General features: G+C 50.4%; 2 protein-coding genes across 3 annotated transcripts in view; both read left to right on the forward strand.

Annotated features, from left to right (window-relative positions):
- Nucleotides 1-1,719: 1,719 nt before the first annotated feature.
- Nucleotides 1,720-9,444, forward strand: LOC8053586 (protein fem-1 homolog B). The gene is made up of 3 exons (XM_002433404.4): nt 1,720-3,621; nt 5,607-5,963; nt 7,182-9,444. Exons 1-3 carry the CDS (start codon nt 2,216-2,218, stop codon nt 7,312-7,314), a joined length of 1,896 nt encoding a protein of 631 aa, XP_002433449.2. The 5' UTR covers nt 1,720-2,215; the 3' UTR covers nt 7,315-9,444.
- Nucleotides 9,445-11,092: 1,648 nt separating this feature from the next.
- The window catches only part of LOC8053584 (ubiquitin-conjugating enzyme E2 Q2), a 29,996-nt gene continuing 24,774 nt past the window's right edge, over nt 11,093-16,314 (forward strand). The window contains exon 1 of one of the 2 annotated variants that reach the window (XM_002433402.5): nt 11,093-11,433. In XM_002433402.5, coding sequence (XP_002433447.1) covers nt 11,272-11,433 — 162 coding nt within the window. In that variant the 5' untranslated portion in view covers nt 11,093-11,271. The remainder of the gene's footprint in view (nt 11,434-16,314) is intronic. The other variant, XM_029993689.4, reaches the window with a different exon arrangement.

Consider the following 16,314-nt stretch of genomic DNA (forward strand, 5'->3'; position numbering starts at 1 on the left):
ATAATAACCCCTGGAGAAGGGGAACAACAGGCAAACACAAATCTCCAAACGCGACTCAAATAAATCTGCCTGGTCCTGGTAAACTAGGGACCTCTCCATTTCCAAGTGGAGCGCTCTACCAACTGAGCTAACCAGGAGTTAGATGTCAGTAGAGCAAACAGGTTTTTAACAGCTGCCACAAGTTCAACACCAGCAAGGGTGAAGAACCTGCATTTTAAGGTTATGATCTTAAAGGGGTACGAAAACGAAAATTGAAATATTCAAATTTCGTTCGGAAATGAGTCAAGCATGACGGATAATAACCGCAAATGATAATCGCCAGTTTGTATTTTGAACGACTGGCTATATTTTTCGTTCCAAACGGTGCACTCGAGCAAGCGCTCGAAGAGAAGCGAACGGAGAATGCGATGCGTCATGGGATATCCGGCGCAAACAAAAACAGAAAAAAGAAAAAGATTCCCCACATTTGTGACGTAGCAAGGCTGGCATGGTTATGAGTTTTGCCGTTGTGGTGGTGTCAATAGCGTCAACGGGGTACAACCGAGTTGTTCGAAGTACACGTGGGGTGACGAGCGTGTGGCTGGCCCAAGGAGCACGTAGCTTCCACAGCATTGTCAGCTTAGGGGTGAACAGGGTGGGAAAAGCAACTTTTGTCAAAATTTTGAGCGATGGGCTAATCTTCTAAGGGGAGAATGGCTGTGTCCGGGTACACAAACAAGGGTTTGGTACAATGCGCGATTTGTGAGTTGAGGAAAGCTATCAAGGAAAATATTGAATTCCAAAGGGCAGCGCTGCTCCGATGGAACTTGGTACGTCATGTCTACGTAGCAAGTTCCCCAACGTTGCTAGATTACCTCCAGAGGTGGCACGTCCCCATGTGACCAGGACAGCTGGTACACGTGGTCCCCCGGCCGTACGTCGCCTGTCTGCCTTCCTTCCTCTCCTCCTCTCCCCTCCCACCCGTTACTAAGCCCTGTGTTTGGAGATTTGTGTATGACCCTGTATGACCCTTGTCCCCTTTGTTCACATTCTCCAGGGATGATTATTGTCACCCGACAAAAAAGTTTCTAAAGCTTTTTTTTTTTTTTTTTTTTTTGTTATGGAGCTGCGTTTGAGTGGCAGAGCGAGCGCGAATATTCCTCCGAGTAAAGACACAACTTCGTCCATAATTTTGTTGTTATGAGCTATCTGACGCGTGCTTGAAGCGTGTATTCTGAAGATTCGCACGATACCCTCAATCGGCAAAGAAAAGAAACTCGCGACGTTCGAGGCTGTGAACGCTCGAAAAGCACCAGCGTATATGACGTAAACAAACACAAAGCACGAACGTTTCTGCCGCCTTGAAGCCAGACTATGACGACGCTTCTCGGGCCATGGGCCTTTTCTTGAGCTTGCTGGTTTACCATCGCGACACGCGACTAGTGTCACAGCCAAGAATAACACAACATGAAAAATGAGCCCACCAACCGCCGACGCCATAGAATGGTCTATAAACTGTGCTAGGTTAGGCTAGGTGACGCTAACTACCGCCCTACACAGAAGTATGTTTTTAACGTTGATTTTTCTGTTCATTCTTCTACATTCAGATTGTTCACGTCAGATCAAAGATCAAACAGATGAAGCACTCAATTTTTCGGTTCTACTATGGTATCATAACTATGGTGCCTGGAATGCATTTTCCGAAAAAGTGTCCTCGATTTCCGCTAGATGACGTCACATAAATAGCATGGTTTCGCCGGTTTCGCTAGCTGCGATCCTCACGGTGTCACACAGTCGCCGTGGTGGGCTGGTAGACACCTATTTTGCTGCAGGCTGCTCCAGGGTCGCCCTCCGGCTTGACAGTGCACGGAAATTGGTGCAGCCAGGAGTTTGTACAATTTGCCGGACCACCAGGATCGCGTCATCCGCCATCCGCCATCTTGATTTTAGTACCGCCACCAAACATCAGGGGATTGAATTGGCGCTGCGGACGCCCATTTCGTCCGACAACGCCTGTTCCAGGAGATCCGCCGATCCGCTGTCCCTGTTTTGATGGTGTCACGCATCGGTGGCGGCCGCGGGGCTCGATGACGGCTTTCGGACGGGCGATGACGGCAGCGGCCAGCGACCACACGCCTCATTAGCATCGTCCGTAGTTCGACGTTCGGTAGCGGTAGTTCGCGTTCGTGCCGTCAACAGGCTCAACCAGAGCACTGGAAGGTGGCAGACAGCCACCATGACGAGCGCGTGGAAGGAAGCCCTGCGGTCGCGCATCTACTGCGCCGCCCGCGACGGGCTGGCCCTGACCCTGTACGCCCTGCTCAACAACGCACCCAAGGCGGACTTCCCGGAGTACCTGAACGCCCTGGTCTCGGACCGCGAGCAGCGCTGCAGCCCGCTGCTCATCGCTGCCCGTAACGGCCACATCAAGGTAGTCCGCATGCTGCTGAACCTGGCCGAGGCGCCCGTGCAGCTCGAACAGGAGGGCACTGTCCAGTTCGACGGCTACGTTATCGAGGGCGCCACCCCGCTGTGGTGCGCGGCCGGGGCCGGCTATTTGGACATCGTACAGCTGCTCGTGCTGCGCGGCGCAGACGTAAACCACCCGACGCGCACACTGTCCACGCCGCTCCGTGCGGCCTGCTTCGACGGCCGCTTGGACATTGTCCGCTTCCTGGTCGAGCACGGCGCCGACGTGCACCTGAGCAACAAGTACAACAACACGTGCCTGATGATCGCCGCTTACAAGGGCCACTTGGACGTGGTGCGGTTCTTGGTGGACTGCGGCGCCGACCCGAACGTCCAGGCCCACTGCGGCGCCACGGCGCTCCAGTTCGCCGCCGAACACGGGCATCTAGGCATCGTGCGAGAACTGCTGGCCGCCGACGCTCGCGTGCTGGCCAACGGGATTGGCATGACGCCGCTGCTGGCGGCCGCCGAGCGGACGCGTGCCGACGTGGTCCGATTCCTGGTGGAGCAGCCCTGGTGCGGCCGCCAGGACAAGGTCGACGCGCTCGAGCTGCTGGGCGCCTCGTACGCCAACGACAAGGACCACTACAGCCTGGAGCGGGCGTACCACTTCCTCGAGCTGGCCATGATCGAGCGCAGCCGGGAGCCCCCGCTGCCCAAGAAGCCCGGACCGGCGCTGGCGGCATACGACTCCCGCGTCGAGTGCACCTCGCTCCAAGACCTCCGCGCGATCAGAGACGACGCGCACGCGCTGCACATGGAGTCGCTGGTGATCCGCGAGCGCATCTTGGGGCCCCACAACCCGGAGCTGCCGCACCCTGTGGTGTACCGCGGGGCTGTGTTCGCGGACTCGGCGTCCTTCGACCGCTGCCTGCTGCTCTGGCTCCACGCGCTGCGGCTCCGAGCGGCGGCCAGGCTGCCACTGCGCAAGGACCTGCTGCGCTTCGCCCAGCTATTCGGGCAGATGCTGCACGTGGGAGTGGAGGTGCCGCCGGCGGCCATGGCTCAGACGCTATCGGCCTGCCTGCGGGAGCTGGAGGCCGGGCCGCAGGAGGACCAGGACGCGAACCTCCTCACCTGCCTCTACCTCCTGGTCGAACTGGGCAGGCTGCCTCCTGCAGAGGACGGACACGACCTGATGCGGCTCGTCTACCGCCTAGTCCGGCTTAACAGGTGACCGCTTGGCTAGGGCGGGCTGCGAAGCTTTGGCATGTGAGGGTTGAACTGTGTTTTGCTGGTTTCTTGGGCTTTTCTTTGTACCGTCTGGGCCGTCTGTTTGCACGTACCGCACAGCTCTACTAGTCGGCGCTGGAATTAGCATTGACCTTGCTGATGCAGTACTGCATTGGTGCTAAGTGACATTCAAGTCTGTGCTTCATCAGCATTGTTCCTAGTATTGATTTAGTGTTGTGGTCAAAGTCCACCCTTGACGCATGACGTTGTTGTATGCATGCCGGTTCTAGCAGCTTGCTGGTCCTCTTCATTTTTGTCAGTCCAAAGCATTCGGAACATTTCATACACACGAAGTAAAGAACATACACACCGTCGGAATAACAACTGACTTTTCTTTTCCCTCCTCTTCTACTACGAACCCCACATGAGTAAATTATTCTCTTTTCTTCTTTTTCTTTCTTACTTCACCGAATATTCAACCCCAAGGGAACATTTCTTTTCTTTCTCGTGCAGCGCGAGAGAAGGTGCACTAATGCAGTCATTGCCTTTTTCCTCAATGCCAAGGGCCTCCAGGATTTCACGTCCCAGTTTTGTCCCGTTCCTTGCCACAATGATTACGTCGTAAAACCGTGCTGAACATTGACACGCACGACAATGGGTCGGCAAATGTCGTCTTCAGCACTAAAGAAGACTTGTTCTTGTGGGAAGTTTTAAAACTCATGTCTCGAGACTATAGAAAGCCAGATATCCAAAATCGCTCCTGGTAGCGATCAGCGAGCAGGTCTGCAGGACCTTCAGGTGGGGATAAGTGTGCACAGATAAAACCATAAAGGAAAGGAAAAGAACTCGACTTGTGGTGGTGGTAGCGTTCTATGTTTACAGGATGACCCACAAGTTAGAAAAGGTTACTGGATGGAAAGGCATTCAGGTGGTGTGTCCACGTGTCGCAGGGTTAACCAGGAGCGAAGCAATGAGAGTATGTGTGACACAGCTCGCAAGTCTCAATATGACCTGTGTGAGAAGGAGGTGGTGTATCACATTCCGCTAACATACGGCCGAAGTTACATCGTACAAACCGGCCGATGAATCAACAATCGGACGAGCGAGCACGCTACACCAGTGAAAAACCTATCAGCAGGAGGACATTTGCCAACCCATTATTGTGCGTGTCAATGTTCAGCACAGCTCTACGGCATAAAAATCGTGGCAAAGAATGGGACAGAACTGGGATGTGAAATCTTGGAGGCTCTTGACATTGAGGAAAAAGGCAATCACTGCTTTAGTGCACATTCTCACGCTGCACGAGAAAGAAAAGAAATGTTCCTTCGGGGGTTAAATATTCGGTGAAGTAAATAGAAAAAAAAAAGAAGACAAAAGAATAATTCCCTCATGTGGGGTTCGTAATAGAAGAGGAAAAATAAAAAAAGAAAAGTCAGTTGTTAGGCCAGCGGTGTATATGGTCTTTTCTTCGTGTGTATGTTTATTCTAGTTCAGCCGGCCTTACCTGAAGTATGAACCAACTAGATCAGCTTAAGCCTGTTACACTTGAAATACGCATCCTCTAAACCTTCATCCGTCCCTATGTATCGCTTGGTAGTAAGTATGTTACATCTAGGATGCAATGTTTTGTCATTCTTATAGCTTCTGCTTTGCATAGATTAGCTCATTGTTTCAACTTGCCCCACCCAGTCTCGTAACAAGAAGCTAGACTGTTCGGCTGAATTATGGGAGGGAACCATCCCAAATATGTGCAGCACCCCCTAGAGCAGCTTGTGTTACCGAGCTGTGTCGGTACCGGCTGGCCGAGTGCGAGGATTTGGGAGGGCTGGGTAGGGTTCCTACCCAGCTCTCCCAAGGCAAAATGAGCACAGATATGACTATGGGGTCTCTAAAAGAGCACGTCAGGGGCATAGGACTGGCCGCGGGAGATCTGGAAGATTGTGGCACAGGGCCGTGACCTCCATGCCCGTCCGGCCCTCACGCAGGGTGACGCGGGACGGCTCGACGCTGCTGCACCTCTGCGTGAGCGCTGACACGCCTGTGGACGACTACCACACCAAGAACGTGTGCCGCTTCCCGTGCGCCTCCACGGCCCGGCTGCTGCTCCGCTGCGGGGCAGACCCCAACGCGGTGGATGGGCGGCGCAACACGCCGCTGCACGTCATCGTGGCCTACATGCGGCCCGTGAGCGACTTCCTCACCCTGCACGCCATCATTGTGGCCCTGCTTGAGGCCGGGGCGCACCCGGACGCCACCAACGGCCGGGGGGAGACCGCCGCCCAGGCCTCGCCCACGGGGGTCGCAGAGCTGGTCCTCCGCACCCAGATGGGCATCAGCCTCAGGTGCGGGATTTCTCCTTTCTCCCGTGCTTGTACCAGTGTGCGGGCACACCAACATAATTATAGTCTGCATCTGCGCAAGCTCCTCCCACAAAGCCACTCTTTCCACTTTAGCAGAGTGAATGCTGTAGATCGGGCGAGTACGGAGGGTGGTGCAACCATTCATGACGGGCAGAGAGCTTTGTGGGAGGGCTTGACCTGGTTTTTTTCACCTGCAGCAGACTATAGACCACTTCGGTTGTGGAACGTGCCGTAGGCACGTACAACGAAGAATGTTTGAAGCTGCGTCCAAATATTTGCAGTTATACTCCATTCATGCCTAAGCTGGCAGTGCGGTGGAGGCTACATGCTCGTTGGACCAGTCATACTTCTATCTTTCACCATGTGACCGCTTTGCTGCCCATACCCACTGCATAGAGCTTAGTCGAATAATAAAAAGGAGGCGTTCGGTTGCTTCGGCGAGCACATAACTCCCGTCCCAGTGACGGCTTAGGGGTGAATGGAATACACCGGACGACATTAGGCCCATATCGTCTGCTAGTTTTTTCAGATGAAAACCTTGCATAACAAGCTCTGTGTCTTAAAGTATTGTGACACACACAGGAATTCCTCTGCCCGCATCTATGTAAATTTACTCGAAGTGCGTCTCGCATGCAAAGTTTTCCTTTTTGCAATTTTAGCAGGCAAGGGTATGGAACATGTTTTGATACCCCTTAGCACAAAGTTGTCCAAGCCCCTTGATGATGGGAATTTTATCCAGGGCTTGATATGCAGGCATTTCCTACTAAACATTACATTGTTTAACGCCATCAATACTTAAACAAATCGAGACAGAATTATGAGGTGAAGAACCCAATTTCGTCTGCCATTGACGTGCAAAAGTGACAGTGCCCGATATAATGCATTCTGGCATGGCTCTCGTAGGTCACCTCTATATTTATTTACAACAAGGGCTCGATGGATAAGGAGCTGGCTTGCACAGTCAGTCTCGTGGCTAGTGTCACGAATTGAGCAGTGTCAAACCATACTCCTTTTTTTTCGTGGGAGGTCCATGCTGTAGTTTGGAGACTACAGCATTTTTATTGCTGCCATTATTGCGGCAAACATTAAACTGCTATATGAAATTTTGAGAAGGATCTATTTGAAGGTCTCGGCCCTGCTCATCCATCCATCCTTCCGTCTGAGTACTCCCACTGACGGGTGGCGCTCTCTATGTTGCAGGTGTCTGGCTGCACGGGCAGTGGCCTGCTACGGCCTCCCCTTCCGATCAGGAGAGATCCCCCAGTCTCTGGTACCCTTTGTGGAGATGCACGGAGGGAGAGGACGGCCCCAGCCTAGGCCAGGGGCACTCTGAGCTCCGGGCATCCATCCGTCCACACCCGCTGCGGAAGACCTGCATGGTGCGTCGTATGTGTCCAAACCCAAGATCTACCGGACAACTGCACAAGCACTGCTGTGGATTTGACGAGTCATTTGGCACTGCTGTGGGCTTGACGAGTGATCTGTCACTATTTGACACTGTCCGACACTGATGTGACCGTAGTGCCGACTGTCTACGGAGACAACTACTCCAGGGGCTGCTTCTACCTCCGGTGTCGTGACCCGTTATGCATTGTTGCCTGCTGTGCAAGGGGAAAGTGGATCTTAGCATGTTTGGGTGTGTGTGCTCCTTCCAGGTTTGCTCTTGGCCAACTTTTGAAGGGATGCCTTTAGTTGTCTGCAACCTGCAACCCAGCTCGTTCTTGCGAGTTCGTTAAGATGTTTGCTGGTGCTTATTGCAAACCCGGTGACTTGTGTTCGGTGTTTTCGGGTCAGAATGTAGTTTTATTTGTGCGAGGTGTATATGTGAGCGCAGATCAATAATCTTTGCTGCGAACACCAGCGGTGCCCCTAGAGGTTCTGGTCCCTCGGCCGACTTTGGCTAGACTTCGGCTTGTGCGCATGTTAGTTTCTGCTCCACCAAGGGCATCTGACGGATGTATTACAGGACGAGCCACAGGAAGTTGAGATCTGAATGCTGTAGATCTGATTGAAAGACATTTTTGCGCCACCTAATTATTGTTATATTTATGCTCGCATTGGGTAAAAAGTAACTACCTAGGAAGGTTCCAATGGGTGTTGTAACTTTGGGCAAACAAGGGAAGCCAGCTGAACGACCCAGACCTCCTCCAATGCCATCTGGTGGGCAAAAGAGACAGGTGCATTCTGTCCTCTCGTCCTACTAGAGACCACGGTGCTTTAGGTGAATTCATTCCAACTTTGTGTTTAGTTTGCGTAGAAAACTTGGGCTCTACGATTGGGCCTAGTCCAAACTCTCCCTCGAATGCCCCATATTTCTTTTGGTCACAAAATCTACACTAACCATGGCACATCCAAGTGTGCATTTGGCAAGCTGCAGCATTTTGGATTATTTTGTGATACGATATTGCAGCCAATGTAAACCGGCATTTGCAATATATTCACGATTTTAGCTTTTTTTTTTTTTCCTGTGTGTCAGCTGGATTTAACGTAGTGCCTGGAATCCATTTGGAGCTAGTATTTAGCATCTTGTAATAGCAATGCACTCTAGCACCCCAAAGCGGCAACTAATTATTTTGCAGGGCGGTCGCTCAAAGAGTTAGCGGCAGGAACAAGCTAACGCTAGAGTTTCCATCGACTGCCGAGCCGCAGACCGATCTGCGGCAGAACGGGCATCTGCATGCACACTTCCGCTGCCGCATAACCGCCAGAGTCGCAGCAATCCGCAGCAGTACACGATTACGACGTCAATGGACAAGAATAGACGAGCCGCATTGCGACTCGAGGACGGGTTTCGGACTAGTCGCTCCAGCGGGCTGCTGGGGTGGAACTTTCTTTTGAATTTCGGGTGGGCAGGATCCACCTTCTCCACGCGCATCTATTTTTGTACGTAATACGTTTAGGGGTGGCGGGCAGCCACCCACTGGTTGAGTAAAACTGTTCTCTTACCCCTGCTGTGATAAAGGAGGATGCATCTCGCCGGGGCGGTCTGCACTATAGTCGCCGACAAGGTGAGGACGGCAGGGAGAAGGTTCGGTTGGCCCGCCTCCAGCGCAAGCTTCCTACCTTCGGCGACGCTTCGACGATGTTTGCAGGACGCACCCCACTGTCACTTTTTCGGCAACTACAAGCTGGGGAGTGCTTCCGACCTCCGCCGGTAGCCTGCGTGTATCCAAGGAAAACGGCCCTGCGTGCCGTGCCCACACCTTGTGGGACAAATGTAGTGAGCTAATATATTGGACAGAGTGTTTCTATTTTGTTGTTGCTAGCATGGCACATTGTGAATGTGCCACACTGCACCGCCGTTACTGAGAGTCTGCTTTTGGCATGGGTATTTCTCCGTGCAGTCGCCTGTCGTCGCCGGAAATGTTGCTCCGGTCGACCGTCGTCGCTTGGATTGGCCGGAACTTCGGCCGTATTTTGCGTGCACCTGTGGTAGATTTCGATTAAAGAGACTGTGAAAAGATCTTTGTGGCTTTTTCCGATGAGATTGAATTGTGCAGAGCAGGCATTGCTCGTTTTTCTCTTTGCGTTGAAAAAATATTGCTCGAAAACCGGCGTTCCCGTCCTCTTCTGTTCGAGGTCCGGATGGAGTGGTCGCGCATCTGTACTCCATTTCACCTTACGAGGGACCATGCCAGACGTTGCGAGCCATTCCAGCATTGTGAGCGAATCATGTGACTGTGCCTAGCACATCGCTGCACCTATGCCGAGGATAGCGTGACACTTGCACATCATTTGGTTGGCTTCGATGGCTGGTAGCATATTTTTTTATCCGTTGTAAGGGCAAATGGAGTATGGTGATAAGGCTCATTGTTCATCATTGCTATCGGCTTCCTGGTGCAAGCACCCGCTCCGAGCGTTCCAGGATCTTCGTCGGTGCATTGATTTGACCCAAGTCGGTGCCGACAACTCTGTGGTACAACCCTGGCCTCCAAAGTTGCTGATGAAGAAATTGCTCCTCCGGCAGTTGCTAGGCCACTCAGCAAAAGGAGCGCAAATAGCAACGAGCCATTTTTCTCAACCACAATCTTGTCTGAAGAACGTGACGGCTAGAGGAGTGCTCTGCACACCAGCAATGTTGGAGGCCTCTGTTGTTATTTTAAGAGGCCAGATTTGTCGCCAGGTGACATACAACTGGCTCTTCAAAGGAGGCATGAAGGTCCTTGAAACGCCCGATTGTAGTACATGTAATCTCTGAAGGATAGTATGCCTGATGCATGGCATCTGGCGCATCTACTGTAGATGGGTAATTTGGCCAGTGAAGTACATGACGGCTAAACCGACCGTGGCTCAAGAATGGGGCGAAGTGCTCTCGCTACTTGCGCTGCCAAGGGTAAGAGAAGACTTTGTTTGGCTATTCTCTTTAAAAGTTTGATTTAGCGAGAAACCGGCCTAAGCAATGAGGTGCAAGATGGAGGCCTGTTATTGAACATCTAATAAAGTGTAAGGACAGAACGAGCGCGTTGGTATGGATAATTAAACTTGAGGAAGAAAACGAGAAGGGACGTGTTTGTCCGTCCCTTCTCGTTTTCTTCCTTTCAGTTTAATCAAGTGAGCGAAACATTTTTTGTATTCATTGAACCATGATTCGGTACTTTTGTGCATGGCACAATATTCATCACACCACGGCAATAAAAGTATACTATTTGAAGCGTTCATGCATAAAATGTTTTCTGACATGACACTTCCCTTACATTGTGTGTAATAATAGATATAAATGAGTCCGGTAACGAACCAATACTTTTAAACTTAGAATAATTTTTTCTTTCATTTATCAAAAATATGATGCCGGCATTCTGTACACCACATCAATTTTATGTCCTACTTCCCACCACAAAAGATACACTACTTTTTTTTTTTCTTTTGGTAAAAAACAGGAAATTGGCACCGAAAAACACGGAATCTGCCGAATTCCCGGAATAATAAACACCGAAAACACGGAACCCTATGGTTGTCACCTAAAAGATTAATTACTTTTTACACATTTTAGAGCCAATGAGCTGTAACGTTGTTTAGCACGTTAGCACAGTAGTGTGCATCAACGAAGTTCTGAACCCCTTGTTCAGCACCAACCGGATGACTTGTGATCTGGATGATCAAATGATGATATTGGTCACTAGGCGCGCTGGGTTCGAGGGCGCTATCGCGCATGCGCGCTTCTGCTCTTTTGCAGAAGCGTCGGCCATATTGTGTGAACCTAGGGCATAGAATGTGTCAAAATTTGGTGCCCTAAAGTGCGTGTGAATTGCTGCTACAGCTGCGGATCTTGCCATGCACTCGAGGTGATATCATGGCCTGCCTAAACAGTCTCAAGCAGGACATAAAGACGTTGGAAGCTTCCTTCCCAAAGAACCACGAACGATTTCAAGTGGTAACTGCGTCGGTGGACGAACTCACTTGCCGATTTATCGGCCGGAACGCCAAGAAATTCGAGATCCACGCCAACATCACAGTAAGTCGCGTCCGCCGCACCTTGCCCGTACCTCCGGACCGGTGCCCGACCCTTGCTGGGGCTCCTTTGTGACGTAACGGACCGGGTTTGTCACCAGCTGAGCCGTGCCTCTCTTCCCGTCGCGATCTGGGCCGCCGGGACCTTGAACAACGACAGTCTCTTTCTCCGCGTCGGTGAACAATTAGTTCCCCTCCCTGTTTCGAAAGGAACGAATTGGTCCGATTTCGAGCGGGTCTAGTTTCTTGGAACACGGCTTGGCCCCAGTATGCGGGCGTCGGACGCTGGGCAGTCCCAGCCTCGGCGTGCGTTGTTGACGCAAGGTGAACGCTGCATTGTTGACTGTCGTCTGGGGCTACCGAGGTGGTATACGCTTTTCGCTCTTTGGAGCGTCTGGACCCGGCGCTGTTTGTTTCTTGCGATTCGAGGTTCTCCGAACCGATTGTTTCTTGGGACGTTTCGTGTGGTCTGTTTTGATAGCGTCCCTAAGATAGCCGCCCGCGGGCCCCGCGCTGCTAGCGCGTCGTGCAGGCGGGCTGAGAACAGATAGTTTGTTGTTTGCTTCCTTTGCGTACGGGCGTGTGTTCCCTTCCCGCTGCAAATAACAAGCGCGTTTTTTCTTTGGGGCTAATGTCTCGTGGAATACGCTGCGACGGTCGGTGTTTCCGTCGCCCCGCGACGCCGTTCGGATAGCGGGCGTTGTGTCCACGGCGTCACGAACGTGTCTACTCCAAAGAGAGAGGAGAAAAAAAAAGAGGTTAATTTGGAGAGCAAGCGTTACGACCCTCTTTTTTGTTTTGGTTGTTTACGGGGTTCAAATGGAATTTGCGGCCAAGATCCGATTTTGCTGGCGGATGTCCCTCGTCTGTAAGCTTTTAGAGCAGCGCGGAGGGCGACTGTGCAAGTAACATATCGCATCAGGAAGTGAAGGGCCCGCAATCGTGTGCATGGCTTGCGCGTGACGTCGTTGCACTATGCTGGTCGTCATTGCTACTTGTTCTCACCCCCCTGGCCCCGCAAACAAAAGTTTGTTGGTATAAAATGTATGTTGCCTGTGGTATGTGCTTAGTAGCAATACCACCACAATGGCAGCTGGTGGTGTGACATCAATGCAAGCCATGTTTTTATGAAATGGGGTGTTAAAATGGCTTTCTGTTCAATCCATGCGTGGCTCACAAAGAAACACCCGCCCCATGTGTCCGTGAAAGTTGCAACTCGCTCGGCATATGTCACTTGTAATCCTGGTGGCTAGCATGAGAAAGAAGCTCGCTGCTGACACGCAATCCTTGATATTGCCAGCGCACAGTCATTTGCTCCCAGCACAGCCTCTGTCATTGAAATGAACAACCACAGTTCTCAGAACAATGTGGAAGAGTTTGAGCCACACGGCATGCCACTGCTGAGAGATGTCTGGCCGTGGCCCAAACAGCTTAAAGAATGCACCAGTTTTAAAAATCGCCAGTTCGAGATGTTTTGGTGTGAAAATGTGAGTACACGTTCAGGCAAGCATGAGCACACACTCCATCAAAGAATCTAGACCCAGTTGGGTCTAGCTACTTCCAATGAGCCACAATCACCCAGAGCTGTGTGCATACTCCCTAGGCCCGCCACCCCCAGAGGTTGCCTTGTGATCCCCACTTTGCACTTGTCTGGCCTAGGTTGAGTTTCCCCAACGTCCCTTTTGTTCCCGTTGTGGCTCGTCTATTTTTCCCAGCCTGTTCAGAAAGAAGCTTCTTACCTCTCCTTCCTAACAATGCTCATCACTTCGTGGGAGGAATGCGCAAACCCAGTTTTTTGTCCGGTTGGACCAGCTCTTTAGAAAATAACCGGATGGATGGATGTTACTTGCTATGCCCTTTGTAGCAGGCGGTAGCTTGCACCACCTAAGTCTAAGAAAGACAAACATTTGATACCTCCTGCCCTTCTAAGCCAATTTTCTACCCCCTAACTATCAACAGGTAGTGTGGGATATCACCAGGATGACTTTTAGGGGATCGGGCAAAAAAAAAACAAAAAAAAAACATCAACCCCCGCCTCTTTCCTCGGGCGAGGGAGTCACCAATTTTCCTCTGGTCAGACCTTTTCGGCGTTACCCCTGCACCGGACCCACTGGGGGACAGGGTTGAGACTTTGTACCGGAGCCACGTGGGAGAGAGTCCCAATTCTCCTCTGTCTTGCCTGTCCCCAACTGTGCTAGTTAGTTCTGCATCATTCAGTTTTCCCTAGATAATTTCCACCAATCTTCTAATTGCCTCTTTGTGACTGTAATCCTCTTCTCCTCCGTCCCTCCATCGTCCCCAGCAAACCCCAGGGCCCCGGCCAGATTCGTTACCCCTTCAGGGAGGGCAGGACAAAGCCCTGTGCACTTTAATACCAAGTGCTCAAGTGTCTCACCCTCATTATGGCAGGCAGCACATAATGTGTCTATCTCCTGAAATTTAGCCCTATACGTTCTCGTCCTCTAAACTCCCATTCTCGATTGAACAGCAAAGAACTTCCTAGTGAATTGTCGAACACATTTTCCTTTACGTCCTGCATTCATGACCTGTACACTGTTAGAGCTGATTTCTCCTGCATTCTTCCCTCCCATATTTTCCTCTCTGCCTCTTTCATCCCCTTTTCCACTGAAATAGTCTGCTCGGCCCCATCACCAGTGTGTAGGTATTTAAATGTAAGCTTTCGGGTTCGTTTTGTCCATTTTTTGTTTAGTAAACTTTTCATGTATAAATACTTAAATACCTTACATGCCCACCGTGTATCATCCATTTCGGTCAACCTTTGTTCAAATTTCAACTTACTAATTGCCTCCCTGCTTTCAAAGGACGACCAGCCCATGTCCCCCCTGTACACCCTCATTTGGTGTCATTCCATGTGCCCCCAGCGCCAGTCTGCCTACGCTTCTTTGTCGAATTTCCAATCCTGTTTGAACCTCTGATTTCATGCACAGTACCCCATTGCCAAAAGACAGTCCTGGTACCATCACTCCTTTCCATATACCTCTGACTACTTCATATCTATTATAGTTCCATAGCGCCTTGAGCTTCATAATTGATGAATTTCTTTTCCCTTTCCTAACTATATTCTCCTCATGTTCCTCTAGATATTTCGTTCCCTCATTGAGCCAGACTCCCAGATATTTGTATTTTCCTACTTGGTCTATTTAGATGTCTTGTATCCTCAGGGGTTCCTCTTTTTGTCGTTAAACACCATTACTCCAGATTTGTCACTACTAAAACTCATGTCCAGTGTGTCCCCTTTCTCTCCACATATTCCAGCTAGTTCCTGTAACATATCATGGTTATCTGCCATAAGTACTATGTTGTCTGCATACATAAGTCCTGGTATTACCTGTACTACATTTCTCCCTCCTTTCATATATCTCACATCAAAACCTAAGTTGCTCTGCTCTAATTTCTTTTCCATTTTCCTGAGATCTATCATGAAAAGCAGAGGTGACAGTGGACAGCCCTGCCTGAGCCCTCTTTTTATCGCTGCGGGTTGTGTAGTTTCTGCTTCCCATGCTATAATTACCTTATTGCCTGTATACACCTGCTGAAGAAACCCAACTAAATATGCATCGTTACATTCCCTGAGCTGACTCCAGAGTTTTTCCTGGCTCACATTATCGTACACTCCCTTGATGTCCAAATAAGCTAACCACAAAGGAGTCTGGTTCTTCATTGCCATTTCTATACATTGTGTGGTGTCGAATAAGTTATCTTTTAGTCTTCTATCTCTTCGGAATCCGTTTTGGAGCTCACCCAGTATTTGCATATCTTCTGCCCATTCCTCCATTCCTCCAAGCCAATGCGTCTTCGAACGCTGTTGGTTCCCCTCCGGTTGTCCAAATACTTTGCGTTGGCCTTGTGCGCCCCCGTTGTTCACGGCGAAATTTGAGTGGTTGTAAGCTTTGCCCACACATTGGAGGTGGACTGCGCTGCCGAAATTCGGAGATTTGGTTCTCCGGAATGCTGCGTTTCGACTGGACAGCCTGCAAGACTTCTTTGAGGCGTGCGTGTTTCCTAAATAGACGTTGTGAAATGTAGTACATACTGTCTTGGGAGTCTACTTCAGTACTCTTAAATTTTTGTTTTATCATCTTGTCGGTGCTTGCTGTGAAAAGTAGTCTTTGCATCACTATGGTGCTCACTGTATGAACCGTCAAGTTTTTAATCTAAAAGCCACTGAACTTAAAAAAACAAACAAAAATAAAAAAAAACAAAAAACATGGGCCTATGATTTATGTTGTCAGTTTTCAAACTGTTGTGCTCAAACCCCGTCCTTGAGCAGGGAGGAGAGGGGGGGGGGGGGGGGGGGGATTCTCATCCTTTCTTTAATATTAATTAACCCTTTGAGTGGCAGTTGTTCTTTTTCCTCACATGCCACACACAGATTTTGGTCTCGGTAATGCTGTAGCATGCTTTGTGAATAATGTTTACTTATTAAAGGCAAACTATTTTATAGGCAAAATGTTAATCAATGCCTGCATTCCTCCAGCCAATGACGTTTTGTCGTACTGTACTTTTCGAGACTCGGCGCTGTGCGGGGGCACCCCGACCTTGCACCCTGAGGTCACTATTGAGTGGCCTTGCTTGACCTTTGTTTATTCCGAACTGTAACTTCCTTATTTGCACAGTCGTTGAATGCCGAGCTCATTGGTGATTTGTAGTTCTCGGTGTTTGCCGCGAAGTGCGAGGTTGTGCGACTTAAATTCACCATTCTGTGACAATGAACAAGCATTCGAAAGCAAAAGTCGCTTAAACAAAAGTGACCAAAAGTTTTAGATTTTGTGACCTACAAAACTTGTGATCGTTGGGAGGGGCAGCGATGAACCAAAGACGGCTGTCCGTCCTAGTTAGCAATGTTCGCTTATCTTCCGCCGTG

This window comes from Ixodes scapularis, unplaced genomic scaffold (assembly GCF_016920785.2).
Source record: "Ixodes scapularis isolate PalLabHiFi unplaced genomic scaffold, ASM1692078v2 PGA_scaffold11__112_contigs__length_91849675, whole genome shotgun sequence".
NCBI lineage: Eukaryota > Metazoa > Arthropoda > Arachnida > Ixodida > Ixodidae > Ixodes > Ixodes scapularis.